Source organism: Spizellomyces punctatus (genome assembly GCF_000182565.1).
Source record: "Spizellomyces punctatus DAOM BR117 chromosome Unknown supercont1.2, whole genome shotgun sequence".
In the NCBI taxonomy this organism is placed as follows: Eukaryota; Fungi; Chytridiomycota; class Chytridiomycetes; order Spizellomycetales; family Spizellomycetaceae; genus Spizellomyces; species Spizellomyces punctatus.
Genome location: NW_015971538.1, coordinates 264,274 through 282,522, shown reverse-complemented (window position 1 = coordinate 282,522; position 18,249 = coordinate 264,274). Strand labels below are relative to the sequence as shown.

The following is an 18,249-nucleotide window of genomic DNA, read 5'->3' as shown; positions in this document are numbered from 1 at the left end:
CGCTTGTGCTCTTTTGGACATCCTTGTCATCGCCGGCTTTTGTTTTCTTTGGGCTCTGCTTCATCTTTGAGCTTGTAGCTTTTGCGTGCTTGTTGGTTGACTCTCATCCTCTCGTCAAAAGAATGGACCTTGACACGCCTCTTTTCATTTTCGGCCTGACAACCGGCGTCGCGCTCACGGCTGCCGTCCAGTACTTTATCTCCGCGTGGACGGGTGCAAAGACTCAACATTCAAAGGACACCACACCACCACGCGACTCGGTACATCACCCGGATGCATCCCCAATTACTTCACCAGATGCGCTCCCAGCCATCAGACGACAGTCATGGAACGTCCCGTCGTTTGTGGCAGCAGAAGGAACTCTCCCCCGCCTCGAACGAGAGTTCACAGTCTCCTCGCATCGTCTGCAAACCATGGTTCGCCATCTTGTCAATGAAATGAAGAAAGGTCTTGCACAAGATGGGCATACCCTCAAAATGATTCCTTCCTATGTCATCTCCCGCCCTACAGGGTTCGAGACTGGGTCATTCTTTGCCCTCGATCTGGGCGGTTCCAATTTCCGAGTTTGTCTCGTAACTCTTGAAGGACAGGGCCAGACCCGCGTCCGTCAGACCAAACACATTGTCTCTGATGAGCTGAAAACCGGTACAGGCGAAGCTCTCTTTGACTTTTTTGCAGAATGCATCGGCAAATTTCTTCAGGAACTTGGCCTCAATCCAAGCGAACCGCGCAGTCTCGGATTTACCTTTTCCTTCCCCATCGAACAACATGCCATCAACTCTGGCACCCTCATGCAATGGAACAAGGGCTTTTCTGCCACTGGCGTTCTCAAAGCCGACGTCGTAGAACTTCTCAACAAAGCGCTCAAAAAGGCCCATATAAACATCAAAGTTACCGCGCTCGTTAATGACACCGTCGGGACCCTCATTTCCCACGCCTACCGCGATCCCCAAACGTACGTTGGCGTCATTTTTGGCACAGGGACAAATGCCGCCTATGTTGAGCGTATTGAAGAAATACCCAAATGGACGGGTCCCATCCCGCCCACGAAGGAAATGGTAATCAATACCGAGTGGGGGGCATACGATGAGGCCTCCGTTTTACCCATCACCTCTTTTGATCGCGACCTCGATCGAGCGTCCACGAATCCGCGAAAACAAATCTTTGAGAAAATGATTTCGGGAATGTATTTGGGGGAGATTGTGCGGCATGTCCTTTTGGACCTCATTTCTACCGGTGAACTGTTTAAAGGCCGTTCATCGCAAACATTGACGACACCCTATCAATTCGAAACGGCTTACATGTCCCGAATTGAGCGCGACCATTCTCTGGAATTATCGGATACCAAAGCAGTTTTGGAAGACATTTTAGGTCTACAGGCGACAACCGTGCAAGACCGTCGTATCGTCAAGCACGTTTGTGAGCTGGTTGGCATTCGTGCGGCGAGGTTGAGTGCAGCTGGTGTAGCTGCCATTGTGACGAAAATGAATCGGTTGGATGCATGTACTGTTGCTGTTGATGGAAGCGTCTTTCAGCATTACCCGCATTTTGCAAATAGGATGAGAGATGCCCTGAGAGAGTTGTTGGGGATCATGGCGGAGAATATTGTGTTAGAACAAGCGAGAGATGGAAGTGGGGAAGGAGCTGCATTGATTGCGGCATTGCATGGTCATGAATAGTCGAGAATGTTACTGTGCTGGTTAGCTGGTCCCCGTCTTTGTTCTTCTTGGATCCTAGTGACAATTTGATACCTGAAACAGACCAACATTATAATTGTCAACTCGACATGTGTGGACTTCGACTCCCTTCCAATGTGCTATTGTACCCGCTAAACAAACTGTCTATTCTACATAGGTCTCATGCTAGTGAAATGAGGAGACAAACAAGAAACAAAAGAAACATGAGAACCCATACGTTGCTAACGACATCTCAAAATAAACTGATTGTCTGTATTCGTGACAATCTGATCTACACGTAGTTTTGCTTCAACAGCTTTGCAATAGTCTGGAGCTGGATGTTGGAAGTTCCCTCGTAGATGGCTCCAATCTTGGCGTCACGGTAGAATTTCTCAAGAGGGAATTCTATAAAAGTAACCAACATATAAGAGGGGCACTGCCAGTGGATATACAATGAATTCGCAAAACTCACCCCTGGTGAACCCAACACCACCGGCCCATTCAATGGCCTTGCTCGCAGCCTTTTCCGCGATCTGGGAGGCATACAGCTTGGCCATAGCAGCCTCCTTGACAAACGACCGTCCCTCCTCCTTCAACCTAGCCGCATTGTACGTCAACAACCTGGCGGCCTCGATCTCGGTTGCAATCTGAGCGACTTGATGCTGAACACCTTGGAATTCCGCAATTGGGGTGCCGAACTGTTTCCGTTGATACATGTAGGGCAGCGCTTCATCCACAGCGCCTTGGGCAATACCGATCATTTGGGCGGCAATACCCACACGTCCTTCGTTGAGAATCTCGATGGCATATTTGTAGCCCTTGCCTACCTCGCCAAGCACATTCTCAGCGGGAACCTAAAGGCGGTATGAGCAACCTAGTAACACGTTAAAGAAAGAAGGCGTCAAGGTTACCTCAACATCGTCAAAAGACAAGACGCAGGTAGAAGATGCCCGAATACCAAGCTATACAGAATCAATATCGGTGAATCATAGGCACAGGAGTCCTTCAAAGGAGAGTCATCAAATACCTTAATCTCCTTCTTGGCAATCTTCACACCCATGTTCTTTTCCACAATGAAGCAGGTGATACCTTTGTATCCCTTCTCAGGAGCCACGTTGGCAAAGACCAAGAAGATATCTGCCTCGTACGAGTTGGTGATCCACATCTTGGAGCCGTTAAGGATGTACTTGTTGCCGTCCTTTTTCGCGACGGTCTTGAGCGCAAAGGCGTCACTTCCGGATTCGGCCTCGGAGAGACAGAAGCATCCGACCTAGTGAGATAGAGATTAGACACCGATGCGAGTGGAAAGGGAATAGAACGGACTACTTACCGTGTCGGTGGCGAGACGAGTCAGGTAGTTCTCCTTCTGGGCGTCAGTACCATAAGTTCTGACCAAGGTGTTAACCAGGGTGTTTTGCACGTCGCAGGCAACACTAACTGAGGCATCAACCTTGGCGAGTTCTGTACATGATTTGCATCACAAATCAGACCAGTGTCAAATAACACAAGTGGTAGCGACGAGCCTTACCCTCGACAACCAAGATAGCGGACATGAAGGAACCGCCAGTGCCACCCAACTCGGCTGGAGTCTCAACACCCATCAGCTAAAAATTGACAAGGGTCACTCTCTGCCATGATCTCTCCTACCCAATGCAAACATGTCTCACCCCCTGCTCGAAAAGCCCGGTGAAGACAGACTTGTCCATCATCTCCTTCTCGTCCATCTCGTGAACTTTGGGCTTAACCTGCTCCCGGGCAAACTTTGCCACTATTATACACAACATAAAATCGCCAAATTTCAGTTATGGGAATGGTAAAGACGGGAAAACAGGTGACGAACCTGCTTCACGCATCATCTCCTCCTCCTCGGTAAAGGTGTAAAGAGAGGACACGCTGCGCTCGAGAGCAACTGCCGATCGGGAAAAGTTCCTAAAACCCACATGGTCAATCCTTTACTACAAAACACTAGAAAATGGTCGCAGGGCTCACCTCACACCGGCGATGCGAGCAGGCTTTGCGGCGCGCGCAATCTTTGCAGCGTTGAACCTGAGAGCGGAGGCCATTTTGATGGATCGGGTGATGTGCGACGGATGGTTTGTTGGTGGAGGAAAGCAAATCCAAACAGTTCGTGACTCTGCCGGAAATGGCCGAATTTGCAAAAAAGAATTTTTGTTTTGCAGCCAGCGGGAATCGAACCCCTCGTAAAAGAAATGAAATTCGCGCGCGGGCAGCAGTTCGTTTGGTCGTCGCTCTCTTGATTTTGCTGCACGGAATTGGGTTGCGGATATTCAGGCATCGGCTTATTGTGGCCAAGGCATTTTTGTGGATCACCCGGTCGTTCTTGATTGCAGTTGTTGAGGAACATCATGTTGAGGAGACTCGTGAGATATTGGGTCGCGGGGTCAAGTACAGAAACGGAAAAGTCCGAATCTACGACGGAGACGGTGGCGATGGAGGTTGGTGTGCCAGACTCTCTGGGTGGTAGTACCTATGCTCACCGTTTTTTGCAGACATCTATACTGGAGAGTCCACCTCTACAAGAGCGGCAAGTTCGAGCGCCCTCGCCCCGATGGGCAAGATCTCCCCCGCATAACCAAAGCACAGATCATAGTGGCAGTCCAACCCGCGATTACGGCTCTAGTGTGGTACATAATAGCAATGCAAGTCTATTTGAGCTTGGGAATCGGCATAGCGGTTCTCCAGCACCTCAACCCAGATCCAATACCCAGGTGTATAACACTCCAGTTCGAGCAACACCAAAGGTCGCTTCGCGACACCATACACCGAATAACGCCCCAGAAACACCTAACCGTCCGTCCCCCTGGGAGCTTAAAGTCATGGAAGAATTGAGGCCAGAAGACGGTTGGATCACCAGTGCCAGTCGTCGGCTAGGTATCCGACCAACAATGAAACCAGGAACTCCAAAACGTATCCCCATCGACAGTCTTACTCGGGATGAGAGTACGGTAGCAGGTTCTAAACGTGCCATTGACGATGTAGACCGAGAAGAGCGCCATCAAGATCCAAAATCGTCACCTACACCTGCTAAGCGTCGTCAGGTGGAAACCGTTCAGTACAGCCCATCTGTCCAGTTATCACCAGTTACGCGCAACGGCTCTCCCCGTGCAAAGACACCACGCTCCCGTATCAAGCTGAAATCCAGCCGGCCGAATGCAAACAATAACCTAAGATGGCTCATTTCCCGCATGCCACCTGTAGATCACAACAAAACACATGAAGTGGCGCAGCAGATCATGGAGAATTCGGAGAGAGCATACAAAGAGCAGGAGGAAGCGAAACGAGAAGCAGAGAGATTGGCAGAAGAAGCCAGGCGGTTGGAAGAACAGCGAAAGGCTGATGAGGAACGGAAGAAGCGAGAAGAGGAAGAGCGGAAAAGACAGGAACAGCAGAGACGGCTGGAGGAACAGAAAAAATTGGAGGAACAACGAAAGTTGGAAGAAGAGAGAAAGGCTGAGCAGCAACGTAAGGCCGCTGAGGAACAACGAAAGTTGGAAGAAGAGAGAAAGGCTGAGCAGCAACGTAAGGCCGCTGAGGAACAACGAAAGATGGAGGAACAACGGAAAGCGGAGGAACTTAAACGTCAACAGGAAGCCGAGAGACAGGTAGTTACAAAATATGGATTTTCTTCCCTTTGTGTCATCCATTTAACATTTGCTATGCTATCAGAAGTTAGAGGCCAAAAATGCTAGTGGTGAGGTGCAGCAGACAGCCAGAGACATCCAGTCAAACGGGTCCGCACCTGCCGCGGCACCTTTCACTGGAGGCCAAGCTCAAGGTACGACTGCCGTGGCTGGGACAACCGCTGCTGCACCGGCTTCCTTTACTTTCGGCGGAAGCAGCCTGCCAGGTCCCACACCAGCCACGAGTGCGGCCAGCTCATTGTTTGGAAGCACTTCTGGTACAGCGACTTCCGCCCCGACAACGACCGCTCCGGCGTTTTCATTTACCGCAGCGCCTGCTTCGACCGAAGCACCAACCGCTTCCACATCGGCGACGACTATTAGCATTCCCGCTTTCGGAGGCGCTCCTGCCGTCACGTCAGCAGCTCCTCCGGCCTCTGCCGCCCCAACCTCGTTTTCATTTGGAGGTGCACCTCCTGTGGCAACCTCTGCTCCCTCAACGTCTACTCCAGCCGGAACGCCTTTCTCATTTGGAGGTACAGGAAATCCTCCCACGACCACTGCCCCCACTCTCTCCTTTGCCCCCTCTGCTGGCGTTACAGCACCCACCACGACAACGACTTCAACTCCTTCATTCTCGTTTACGGGTAGTAGCACATCAGTTGCGAAATCGAGTGCGCCGGCATTTGCAGGCTTTGGAGGGAGCACACAAACAACGGTGTCTACTCCTACACCTGGTGCACCGTCATTTGGCCACTTGGGCGGTAAAACCGACGCTACTGCTGCGGCTAACCCCGCGGCGTCTACCCCTTCGGGCACTACCTTCGGCGGCTTTGGAGCGACGTCTCAGATTCCCGCGGCGGCTTCACCGGTCCCTTCCACACCGGGTTTTGCAGGGTTTGGAGGAAAACCGGAGGGTTCGGCGACCACTGCCCCTACCTCCGCGGCACCTACTTTTGGCGGGTTTGGTGCTAAGCCACAGACGTCCGCCTCTGCCCCTACATCAGCGGCGCCTGCTTTTGGCGGATTCGGAACGCAAGTCGCCGCACCAACTCCTGCACCTACGACACCCGCCTTTGGTGGCTTTGGCGCAAATACTACCGTCACACCGCAGTCGTCAGCACCGGCATTTGGCGGCTTCGGCACCAATTCCTCAACCGCAGCGTCTACACCGACTACGCCTGCCCCCGCCTTTGGCGTCGGCAGCGGTGCACAACCATCCTTTGCGTTTGGAGCGACCGGACAAACTGCCCCAAATCCCACTGCACCGGCTCCGAGTACGCCCTCTGCACCATTCAGCTCAGCCATTGGGGGAGCCAATCAATCAAACTTTGGCGGACAAAGTACTTTTAAGTTTGGTGGTGGCGCTCCCGCTGCATCTCCTGCACCTCAGAATCCGTCTGCCGGACCACCGTCAACGCCTTCCTTTGGTACGCCTCAGGCGGGTAGAGCAGGTGGATTTGGCTTTTCGTTTGGAGGTACTCCTGGCTCAAATGCTGGCGGGGGTACACCTCAAGCAGGTGGTTTCCAGTTCAGCTTTGGAGCCGGCGGACAACCGGCACAACAACCACAACCGCAACAACAACAACAACAACAACAAGCGACAACACCAACGGGCTCCTCTTTTACCTTTGGAGCTGCGGCCCCTCCCCAGAACGGATTCAGCTTTGGAGCTTCCCAACCTGGGGCATTGTTTTCGATGGGTGCTGGGGGAACACAGGCGAATACACAGGGCGGATCGGCTGGGCGAAAGATTAAGGCACCCAGAACTGTCAGGAGGAAATAGGAGACGAATTAATCTGACTGGTGTGCAGTTTAGATTAGTGAGACGAGAGGATTAGTAAAATTGGGTTGCAAACACTTCTGTCGGTTCTAATTATATCATACCCATCGCATTTTGTCCTCTGTGGTATGCCTTGACACCATTTCGCATCGCTTCTTTTATTTCTTTTATTTACGAACGCAGGAAAGTGTTTTTCCCGTACAATGCTAAATGGGTAATGACTTTAAGTGTCCTTGCCGACAGGGGTCATAAGTATCGCAGCATCGCCCTTCCAAATCATATAGTGGAGGTGATGGAAAATGGCACTAAGACTCATTATTATCCGGATTAATCCGGTTAATCATATCGCATAATCAGCACCCCCATCTATCGCCCAAAGCGGTTGTGGCATGCATGTAATGTTGTTTTTTTTTAAACTGCGGTGAGGCGCATGCCAAAGGTCTATAAAATGGGGGCCTTTTGTCTCTTCCCTCTTGTTTCTTTATCCCTCGACTCTCAAAGCATCTGTGCAACTCTTCTCATCGCGACTCTCAAGTCCATCATCATGAGAATACTGCTCTGGTGCCGAGGACCTCGCCCTCCCGACAATAACAACATAACCCCTTGCAAACACTGCTGCTACTATGCTGCAACGATCACAGGTATGCATTATCTTTGTATTTTCCCACGCGTATTCCGAGTCTAATTCTGGTTTAATTAGTATCTGAACATCCTCCGACTAAGAATTTCGGAATCAAGGGCTTAGTAGGATTTCTCTCGTGTGGTGGGCTTAGTTACCCGGTTAGAACAACCGTAATGTATTGCATGTGTAATTGGGCCTAGTAGTAGTTGGTTGGTTGTAAGGAGGGAATTACTTGGCTTTTCCGGGTTGGTTGTCGCCAGTTTATTCCCTGGTGTAGTAGCTAGTGCCATTTTCTGTCACCTCTACACTATAAACGGACAAGAAAGCGATCACTCAATAATGATGATTGTCAACCAAATGGACTTAAATTTCTAACTGATAAGTGATCTATAACAAATGAGATGTAAGCGCCCAGCAATACTTAAATGAGCTCTCGTAGTAAACAACGTGATAACAATGGAACTGAAATGATTGTCTAGAAAGACGGAAAGTGCTACACACCAGTTTGTGAAGCACAATCTGCTCTTTGAGCAGTGTCCTTCATGCGATGGATAGGCGCATCGGAAGTCTCCTCACTGATTCTGTCTAATCCTTCATTACTTGAGCTGTGTGAGATTTGAATATGTCCCAAAATCTGCACAAGTTAGTTTTGGATTGTCGAAACTCCCCTTCTGTGAAACTGGCATGGTGAAAGGCCCTCCTTCTTCATCAGTAGTGCATCAAACTGAAAGCATTGGAGAGGTTCTCCATGCCACATTCCCGCGCAAATGCGCAAAGATTGTGTCGATACATGAACAAGACTGACACACCGGAGACTTTGGCTTCGATATTGCGCCGTTTTCCTGCGACATCTGGTTCACGACCGAACAAATATTCATCGGCATCTTGTTGGCGCGACTCTCAGGTAAGCGATTACCATGCCAACAAACTGGGCAACCCCACCAGAGCCCAACTTTGTCCTGATCTCTACACTGATCTCTACGCTGCTTTCTTCACCGTTTGCAGCGATGGCATTAGTAGCCACAGAAACGACAGAATATTGTAATCAGCTGGTGAATGTATTGTCAAAGCTACATGATCCCAATGACACGAATATTAAGGAATGGGTCGCCACAAACCTGGGTGTGAGTGAAGCTTCGAGGACAAGCTCTTTCCACCTCAAAGCACTCTAACTAATCACAAGATCGGCAGCCCCTATGTTACAACAATGTGCACAACTACTTTATAACGCAAGCGATCCTAACTGGATTGTCACGAGAGACGGAAAATGGAATTCATTGGGGGCAAATGCTTAACCGAATATCGCAGGAGTTGGCGGCGGGTCTGGGAGAACGAGAAGAGTAAGCAACGCTGTTGTACGTAATTATGTAGTTTGGTACCTCAACCTGATGACATGCATTTGAAGGGTATTGATGCTGACGGAAGGTGTCAAGTTCAGCGGCATAACGGCCCTTGATGTGATCGAGGCTTTGATCGGCATTCAGCGGGACAGCAAACCGAGTGGGGGAGATATTGTTAAGGTAGGGAAAGCAATTGCGTTTGACATTTGGGACGGATTCAAATTAAGTAGCACTGCTAATGCTATGTGGGAGTGTAGTTATATAAGCATTATAACTCAAATGACCCACCATCACCTGTCTTTCTTCGGGACGCTGCAATTCTCAGTGAGTACCTTTTGACAACTTGAAGTGGAGACGATTATAGATACAATCCACTCACCGTAATGTAGATGCTCTGATCGCGGATACCTTTGTTCCTCGTCGTTCGAATGCACATGTGGAAGAAACACTGTGGCTACTGGCCTACGCCGTCAGCATCGTAGATCAAGACAGCAAAAGAGGCTCTGTGGTGAGTAGACTCTATTATTAAGCGTGAGAAAGCGTTATAATCGACTCAACATACTTCTATTCCCGTTGACAGGGTGACGACGACGATTTCAAGAGCACTTTGGAAGCACTAAAGAGTCTTGACGCATTGACGAACCGTATAACATCCATGGCGCAAATGCAGGATCATATATCTGCATTTCTTCAGGCGACAGAGTAGGTAAATATACGAGTTTGACACATCCGATGACAAGCTGTCGCTGAAGGCGCACGACTGTGTTTAGACGACAAATTACCTCCATGGCACTATTACATTGGGTCTCGTCTTGCTTGAGCAATGGTAGCTTTTACGAGTGGACCATGCTACGAGAGGAAGTTCCTCCGGCATTCAATCTTGTGGATGAAGTAAGAGCGCCTATACATCCTTCGCCCGTTACTCAACATGCTGACGCTGTACTTCTACCGCGATTTTTAGATGGTCATAAGGCATCCGTTTCTTTGGGAGCATGCCACAACTTTCTGGATTACCTTACTTGAGGGCGGATACGAATCACAAGATCCCTTGATGATGGTACGTTGGAGAGATAACGTCTTCCCTTTGAAGATAGAACTCATCCCCGTAATTGCAGATAGAAATTAAGCAAAAGATCCTTGATCACTTGGTCCTTTTGGTGAAAGTGGGGTACGCAGTTCCGGTTGTGAAGTACATCTCAGAACATACCGGCAGCATAGATGAGTCCCTCAGAACACACTTTGTTGTTTCAGTGAGTTGCGTTTTAGATGGTCGTGTCGCCAGTTGCGACAGAGGCTCTAAAGGTATATTTTACAGATACTATCGGCGATAGAAGCGCCATATCCAAAAGAATTCAGTTCCCCACTTGCGCAGATTGTGGCCTCGCTTTCGCAGGAACTTCCCAGGTTCAGTGAAGGTTTTAATTTGATAAGTGCATTCATCGGTATGCTGGTTGTTGTGGTTGTGTGCAAAGACGAAAACACCTTCTCAATTCTACTATTTTAGATGTGCTACTGAACACTGCGACCGACCCTTCCGATAGTGATCTTGATTTATTGATAAAATTGAAATCGCGTTATAGCTGATCAAAAATTCCACATATTGCTTTGGCGCTTGAATTGCATCTATTTTTAGCATTTTTAAAACATTGCTTTGGTTTGCTCCGCTCTTGCAACAACGGCAGATGAGTTGGTTACATCCAAAAACCATATAACATATACATTTTGCCGGGAAGCCATCATACAGTGTCATGTCGAATTCTCCGGCACTGAGGCCTCGCTCAGTGTCCGATAAGCCGTTGGGCCGATCGCATAACAGCTTGTGGAATGCCGCGCTTCGGGCTCGTTCTGGTGAAGCTGACGGCAAATTGACCGAAGAACCTCCTGCTTCGGATACAGACAAATCTCAAGGGAGGGCTTCTACAAATGAGAGACCAAAGCCGGACGGGCAAAGACGAGGTAGGGCGCGGGGAGCGACAATAAGTGGAACTCAAGTCACTCCAGTAGTGGAAATAGTTCAACCAACTCGTTCTGGAAGCACTTGGGGACTAGATGACGGTAGAATGGTAGTGCAGCAGGTCGCTCCCGCCAGCACCTATCCTTACATAGTCAGCAAGGCCGAGGACATTGATTCGATTTTGGAGGCGGCAGACGCAGCTATGGAAAAAATTAAAGGAAAAAAATCTGGAGTCGTAACTAGAAGTTCCAGTTTCCGTTCCCCTGGCCCTGGCGACCGACTTAACGTACGAGACATTGACGACTTAACGACAGCAAACGCCCGCAAGGTGGAACAATCTACCACTCCTCGCCATTCTTTGGCAACCCGCTTGGCCAGTGGCTTCCGCTTGAGTACTGTAAGACCGAATTCTGCCCAACTATCAGCAGGCCTGGGAGGGTCGTCTATGTCATTTGCAGACAACTTTCCAACCATCGGAAGAAGCACGCTCGGGTTGGCAGCTCCAGTACCACTTGCTCCTGCTAATTCTTTGCCCGAAAGCCATTTTCCTCAAACTCTTACCACCGCTAGCGAGGATATTGACAGATTAACAGGGATTGGGAGCGGTGAAAACTGGGAAAGGACTGGGTCGAAGCTTACAGTAGATATTCCTGCAGCTACTGACGATTTTGATGTCGATAATATGCTGGCCTTGGGAAGCGCATCGCCATCGGAAAACCCTCCACAGTCCCAGCATTCACCGTCGACACGAATGGAGAAGCCTCGGGTTAAGAATCGACTTGGATTTCACTCTGCAAGAATTACCGGCACTGCACCAATGGATGGCCCAGACTCGCCGGCAACCTCTCCTGTATCCCCTAACCGGAAGTCCCCTGTTACGAGCACCACTATTACACCTGCAGAAGAAGAAACGAGGGACATTGATGATGTTTTGTCGATGGATCCCAATCCAGCGGCGTCCGTTCTGGCAAGTTTGCCCCGTGTTTTCACTGACGCAGATGATTATTTGCTGGTGAACCAAGTCCCACCTATTCCGAAGATCCTCATTGGGGAGCCACTCATGCCCAAGCGAAAATCAGCAGACAAACTGAACAATTCCTTGCCATTGCTAGCGGGGCAGGACATGACGTCTCCAGATACGCAGAAGAAATCAGTATGGCACTCGACTGGTAGCCTGAAATATCCACTGGGTGTCGCCGGAGACAGCAGTCGCACCAATGTGTTGGATGGCGGTATGGAGAGAGTGCTAACTACAGATTCCGTGCGCCATAAGCGAGAGCAGACACCGCCGATTTTTTGCCTGAGAGATGACACCCGTGCCGCGGAAGACATTGGAGCGTTCATCGATATCGGCACCCCTCTTGTGCAGTCAACGGAGATACTTCCGGAAAACGAAAACACAGAGAGAGATATCGAGATGCTGCTAGGGGCGGGCGACGCCACGTCGGCGTCTACTGGGCTTGAGACTATAGGGGCATCTTCTCCGCCACAAGGTCGAACAACCATTGCAGGTACACACCCGCTACAAGCGAAGTCCGCACCATCACATGCGTTGGTAAGGAGCATGAACGCCTTGGACAGATCGTATCGTGTTAGTTTCATAGAAATCGATAATGCTATCGAGGCCCGTCACTCTACCAACCCCCAAGCAAGTGCCATGGCTATTGACCCAGCAAGTCTTGACATTGACCAGTTCGTGGCAGGGGAACGGCCTACATTTTGGCCGAAGCGGGGACGGGAGGCTTCGGCGAAATCACGGACCTCGCTCGAGCGAAGTCTTGTAGCTAGCTCACGATTAGGGTTAGGAGAAAACGATAAGCATGAAGACATTGAGCACAAAAATCGGCCGCGCGCGTTTTCAGAACCACAGCGAGGAAGCGGCTCCGAAGTAAATGCCAGTAAACTTATGAAAACACTGTCGCCTCCCGTACAACGCCGATTAACTTCGTTGGATATCAATCATTTCATGGGAATCGCAGATACGATCGAAGCGGATAGCTCAGGACTGCCGATGGGGGCAAGTGCAATGAGGATTGGTGATGTTGGTGGGGATAGTGTCGCACCCGATATCAAAGAGTATATTGGCCTTGGGCGTCCAGTAGACGGGCAACAACATAGCCTGGAGTCATCAGCCGACGACGTGAGCTCAAACCCGCAATCTAATACAGAAGATATGCTGGTAACGGATGAAACGGGGACCTCATATTCCGCAGTGTCGAGTAGTGTCACGAGCTCGGCCCTCCATCGGCTGGAGCGGCGAGCTTCATCTACGGGCCATTTAGCGCAGATTCAACGTGACGCCAGGAGAAAGAGACAGCTTCACAACGTCAATTCTCACTCCAGTGCAGCCATGTTGGGTTCGCAGCCGCGCGATAATGGTGCACAAAGCTCGTCCAAGCCAACTCGTAAGAGGGGAAGTCTTGACGAATTAGCTTTTCTCAGAAAAAGACAATATTCATCCGAGGGACCCCGAGGACCTGAAGTCGCACCATTAACAGTTACCGCCAGCATTGTCGAGCTGACTCCGCCAAAGATCGATATCGACGAATTGGTAGGTTTCCATCTGACAGCTGATATTTTAAGTGAAGCTTTATTGAAGCTTGAATATCATTCTCCAGCTTTGTTGGGGCAGAGAGTTTTGTGCTGTAATGGAACGTAAGTTTTCGGTAGCCACCCACAATACCAACGTGAGCGGCCATTCAAGACCCGCTTCGGCGATCGAAACGAGTACTGAGCCGATCACATCTATAAGTACCGACGGCATGGCCAGCTCTACAAGGAACTTAGTGGCAGTAAGCTGAGCTGAGGGGAAAAGTTTTAGGGATACCGGTCTATGTATATATATCAAGGCTGTGTAGGCGTAGGGGATTTATCTGGCTCTTGGGTGCCATAGCAGCTGAATGGTAAGGAATATACTTCCCGACAATGTCGGATGTGGTGAATATTATGTAGTAGCATTTATGTGGCAGACAACTCTGTTCTGCTTAAATACATCCGTTGTAAATGTCAAATCACTATGAACGGTTTGGTCATTCTTCTCATTTGCGTTTCCAAGTCTCGTCGAGCTTCCTCAGCATCTCTTTGCAGCTCCATTTTCGCCTGTAGTAACTCCTTCCTAACCATTTCTCTATTTTTGCGTTCTTCTTCTCTAGACCCTCTGGCAAAAGAATGCAATGCTTGTATTGCTTTCAACATTTCCCGGCTCTCCTGCTCGTGAACTGTCTTCTGATGCATAACGATATCTCGGAAGGAGCTCTCGACATAGTTCACTTTGGCTTCCAATTGTTCCTGAAGTTTACGCTCCAGACCTACGATGGTGGACTGTTGGTCACCAACTGTTTTCATGAGTTGGTCTATTTGCACCCGGAGCTCTTGATGCCGCAATTCTTCAGCCGCCGTGTGGGATTGATCCTGCTGAGCAGATTGAGACAAGAGCTCATCCCGCATTTTCTTTAGTTGTTCTTCTTCAGCGGATTGGGTAGATGCAATGTAATCGTGAAGGGATTTGGATGCCTGCGCGAGGTTTGCATCGGCTCTTTGGAGGGAATTGGTGATTCGGGCATCCATCTGGCCAACACTGATCTTTATGGCTTCGATTTCGTGCTTACACTGAGTGCCATCTCCATCGACTCTCTCAAGCCCAGCAGAGCAGCGCTTCATTTCCTCATTAGCCATAGTTATTCGTGCGTCCATATCCGAGCGAAGCGTCGCTACCTCCCGCCTCGATAGTATCAATTCATTGGTTAAAATTGCGATCTTTTCGGCATCTTCTTCGCCTCGCTTGCGCATCAGTTCAGCAAAACGCTCATGCTCTTCTGCACGGATTTTTGTCAGTTCGATACTGTGAAATGCAGCTTCGCGTTCCAGGGTCAGTTGCTGAGACATAACGGAAAATTGGTCCTGGAGATGCCGAACGATGGAGCGAAGGAACTGAAAGTGATCCTCTAGAACTCTGCGTAATTTAATCAATCAGATCTTTGGTTTCTCCTCAAAGCGCTCCGGTTTGGGTCATTCACCTGCGCATCTGAACTTCATCCCTCAGAATGCCGTCATGAAAGCGAAAGCTTTCGTTCAGCTGCCCATGCAGTCTTGCCGTCTCGACAGCAAGGGCACGTTGAGACCGCTCATTTTCGGCTAGGCGTTCGTAGAGCGTTTGTAACTGTACCTCCTGCGTTCCCACCGCGGATTGTGGGAGATGAAGTGTAACGTCAAGAGGTTGCCGTTTGCTAAGGGAAAGGTTGAGGGATTCGGGGCGTGCCTCGGGTTGCTGCACTATGGACGCATCTCTGGTTTGGTGGGAAGGGCTAGGTGGAGTTCCAATTGGAGGTAAAAGCGTTATGCTTTTACCTGGAGGCACGAACAGGTTCGGGACGGCATTACTTGGCGGATGTGAGACCGAATCACTGGCAGATTGATGAGCAAGAATGTTGCCATGATCGTAGACATTAAAAGTCCTCATTGCCAGCGAGGCATGATGGGGGATATGTGCTTGTGATACTAACTGAAATGTAAATACCTTGCGAAGATATCAATCTAACCGGACAATTTACACGGACCCTTAGGTCCAAAATTCCCTTGGACCATGATCATCAAGTAATATATTAGGGTCATTGCAGCCAGTACCATATCTCCTTACAAACACAGAAGAATTACTTCTATGTGGGCATTGTATAACAACTATCATAATCGGTACCTTCTTAACCGTCGAGACCAACAGGGACACTACCCTGCGATGCGTCCTCATGGCCTAGCGTCCACTTGGCGGTGCTGGACTGTTGGCGAAGGCGCTGAAGTCACCGGTTCGCATCATCGTTACAGCGGTCCCGAATGCACAAGTTTAACCAATGAGAAGGAGCAAGACCCATTGCATTACGCAGATTTTTCATCCCGGCAACCTCGATCAGATATAGGCCATCGTGCGTCGAACAGAAACCAGGAGAAAATATCCATTGAGGGAATCTCCGTACAGTAAGTGAGAAATTCAGCATACTATAAGGCTAGTCCCTCTCACATTGCGAGAATTATAGGCGTGTCGACCGCCGGAATTATTACCCACATCCATCTGCCAAAGCCCGCAAAGACTTAGTGGTACGTCGGAACGTGATGGATGCTATCTAGACAACGTTCTCATTCGGCTCTATTCAAAGGCTTCGAAGGCTGGATTGCAAGCTAGTTCCCCATCTTCATTGCTATCACATGTCCGCATTCCGACACAGACCAAGCCTAAGGTGCGGGATTCAAATTCGTCCAGCAGGGGGCCACGGAGTAAGCCACATAGGCCATCCGGAGTCCCACCCCCATCTGGGAAAAGCAAGAAGCTGAGGAAAGTCACCGAAAGCAAAGAAGGGTCACGCCAATTAGTGTCAACACAAGGCTGGGTAACAGTGGACAACGAAGACATAAAGGAACGGGCCGTCATCAGTGGTACCGAACCGACAGTTCCAGAGGTGACCTACGAACCGTCCTTGTCCAGAATGAAACTTGATTCTTCACTCGAACATCACTTCGACGCAGATATGGACGACTCTACGTCCTGCCTATATCTGAGGAGATTGGAAGAATATGCTTCAAATGGAGATACAAGCAACTTCCATGGTCCCGTAGCTGATGATGAGGTTAAGGATTATGCACACACATATCCTCTTACTATCGATGAATCAAAAACTTCAGCGAATAAAAGTCACCTCCATTCAAGAGACCATGGAGAGGGCAGTCACTCAAGTATTTTTGCAGCCCGAAGGACTGTGACCTCACCAGCGCCAGACTTACGTGAGTCCACAACGACCTCTTCCACATCTTCACTTTCATCAGTCAGCTTTGCTGGCAGCAAGAATACAAGTGAAGGCACAGATGTGTATAACAGCGTCAAGGACTTGTCGTCGTCTCTTTGGCAGGTAGTTTGGCGCAGCATGTTAAGTGTGCAGTAATGTTTCCTCGTTTAATATGCCACATTCATAATCTAGATGGCTAAGACGGAAGCCTTACAAAGAGCCTTGGAAGAAGAACTACATCCAGACTGTCGTATACCAAAAGCCATATTTGCTCAATCACTGGACTTGAAATGCAGGTAACATTTAAGTAAGAGCATTCAAATGGCACACATTTTCACATGCACTGTTACTGTTACAGATCACATCTCTCCCGCCATCCAGCGCCTGCCCCCAGCATTATGGCCCGTAGTGAACGGATGTTAGGGAGTCAATGGGTTGCTCGAGAATCACATCGATTAGATCCACGACTACTTGATGTGCCTTTGGATGGTCTCGTTCCATTCATGTTTGTCGAAGATCAACTAAAGCTGTTGAAGATTCAGGTACGATATCCGGAATCCACTGCCACTTCATTCTTGTCGTCCGATTGAAATACCGTTTTAGGAGAAAACATTGATTGTTAAAAGATGGAAACAACTTTGGGTACGATTATTGCACTTTGCGGCAGTCTTTGGTGCGTTGGCCGACGCAGATTGCATTACTGCAGGATGAAGTTCGCCCTCCCCAGCCGTACTGGTATGAGCTCCGGACACCGCAGTTTCAAATTGAAGCAAAGAGGTGCCTGGAAATGCTGTCAAGCCCAGGTAATCTGAAGCCCTTTTAGTATCCTGATGTATTTCTCATGCCACCTCGATCAAATAGAGCTCCAGCATCTGGAAGCCAAGGTTAGAGAATACCTCATTGATTTATATCGCTCGGAAACCATGGATCGAGCGATCCAATCTTTCCATGGCGACTTGATGCCTGTCTAAGTGAATATCAACAGAGCGGGACTGAATTTGGTGGGTTGCGTTGCGCGCATTGACGCTTACATTGCTCATCAATGAGTGTTTTATAACCCGGGGCGGATGCTACTGTTTAAGCAGATTGACATGTATATATGCAACGTTTTAAAATTGAGCGCAGCTTTTAAGATCTTGAAATTAGGAAGTTGGATGTAGATGAGTATTCATGCCAGCGCGGCGGGGCATATGTTTTTGATTATGGACCCGATTTTATCGAAATAGCTTGGCAGTTTACTACAAAAATGGATGTTGATCTTGTAGTAATTCCGGATTTACGTTGGATGATAAGTCGGTTTAAAGTTTCAAGCTTCTAACGTAGTGCACTGTTTTGGACGGAAAGCAAGCTTAACTTTGGATGTTTATTTACCTTCGAAGCCACGTGATTAGCGATCAAACGTTATCATTGGAATGCACAATGCGGTTAATGTGGTTAACTTCATGTCTGAATTCTTTTTGCC

General features: G+C 49.2%; 7 protein-coding genes across 7 annotated transcripts; 5 read left to right on the top strand and 2 right to left on the bottom strand.

The window, feature by feature from the left end:
* Positions 1–7: 7 nt before the first annotated feature.
* Positions 8–1,968, top strand: SPPG_00973 (uncharacterized protein). The gene has a single exon (XM_016749299.1). The coding sequence runs from the start codon at positions 123–125 to the stop codon at positions 1,677–1,679; it is 1,557 nt and encodes a 518-aa protein (XP_016611528.1). The 5' UTR covers positions 8–122; the 3' UTR covers positions 1,680–1,968.
* SPPG_00972 (uncharacterized protein) lies at positions 1,751–3,817 on the bottom strand. Its single transcript, XM_016749298.1, has 9 exons — positions 3,666–3,817; positions 3,517–3,605; positions 3,344–3,444; positions 3,205–3,280; positions 3,007–3,137; positions 2,704–2,946; positions 2,588–2,638; positions 2,149–2,530; positions 1,751–2,081 (listed from the first exon to the last, which is right to left on the bottom strand). Exons 1-9 carry the CDS (start codon positions 3,737–3,739, stop codon positions 1,969–1,971), a joined length of 1,260 nt encoding a protein of 419 aa, XP_016611527.1. The 5' UTR covers positions 3,740–3,817; the 3' UTR covers positions 1,751–1,968.
* Positions 3,818–3,929: 112 nt separating this feature from the next.
* Positions 3,930–7,241, top strand: SPPG_00971 (uncharacterized protein). The gene is made up of 3 exons (XM_016749297.1): positions 3,930–4,132; positions 4,187–5,299; positions 5,364–7,241. Exons 1-3 carry the CDS (start codon positions 4,043–4,045, stop codon positions 7,101–7,103), a joined length of 2,943 nt encoding a protein of 980 aa, XP_016611526.1. The 5' UTR covers positions 3,930–4,042; the 3' UTR covers positions 7,104–7,241.
* A 1,398-nt stretch (positions 7,242–8,639) lies between these two features.
* On the top strand, positions 8,640–10,736 carry SPPG_00970 (uncharacterized protein; the record flags this gene model as incomplete). The annotated part of the gene is made up of 11 exons (XM_016749296.1): positions 8,640–8,846; positions 8,914–9,062; positions 9,128–9,242; positions 9,320–9,386; positions 9,452–9,570; positions 9,643–9,764; positions 9,833–9,953; positions 10,024–10,119; positions 10,178–10,312; positions 10,378–10,504; positions 10,567–10,736. The coding sequence occupies 11 exons, from the start codon at positions 8,640–8,642 to the stop codon at positions 10,644–10,646; spliced, it is 1,338 nt and encodes a 445-aa protein (XP_016611525.1). The 3' UTR covers positions 10,647–10,736.
* Positions 10,737–10,745: 9 nt separating this feature from the next.
* SPPG_00969 (uncharacterized protein) lies at positions 10,746–14,027 on the top strand. The gene is made up of 2 exons (XM_016749295.1): positions 10,746–13,567; positions 13,635–14,027. The coding sequence occupies exons 1-2, from the start codon at positions 10,811–10,813 to the stop codon at positions 13,815–13,817; spliced, it is 2,940 nt and encodes a 979-aa protein (XP_016611524.1). The 5' UTR covers positions 10,746–10,810; the 3' UTR covers positions 13,818–14,027.
* On the bottom strand, positions 13,954–15,560 carry SPPG_00968 (uncharacterized protein). Its single transcript, XM_016749294.1, has 2 exons — positions 15,033–15,560; positions 13,954–14,968 (listed from the first exon to the last, which is right to left on the bottom strand). Exons 1-2 carry the CDS (start codon positions 15,473–15,475, stop codon positions 14,023–14,025), a joined length of 1,389 nt encoding a protein of 462 aa, XP_016611523.1. The 5' UTR covers positions 15,476–15,560; the 3' UTR covers positions 13,954–14,022.
* A 73-nt stretch (positions 15,561–15,633) lies between these two features.
* Positions 15,634–17,941, top strand: SPPG_00967 (uncharacterized protein). Its single transcript, XM_016749293.1, has 9 exons — positions 15,634–15,984; positions 16,044–16,104; positions 16,164–16,910; positions 16,980–17,083; positions 17,146–17,329; positions 17,391–17,429; positions 17,494–17,590; positions 17,649–17,788; positions 17,873–17,941. The coding sequence occupies exons 1-8, from the start codon at positions 15,674–15,676 to the stop codon at positions 17,756–17,758; spliced, it is 1,653 nt and encodes a 550-aa protein (XP_016611522.1). The 5' UTR covers positions 15,634–15,673; the 3' UTR covers positions 17,759–17,788; positions 17,873–17,941.
* Positions 17,942–18,249: the final 308 nt, after the last annotated feature.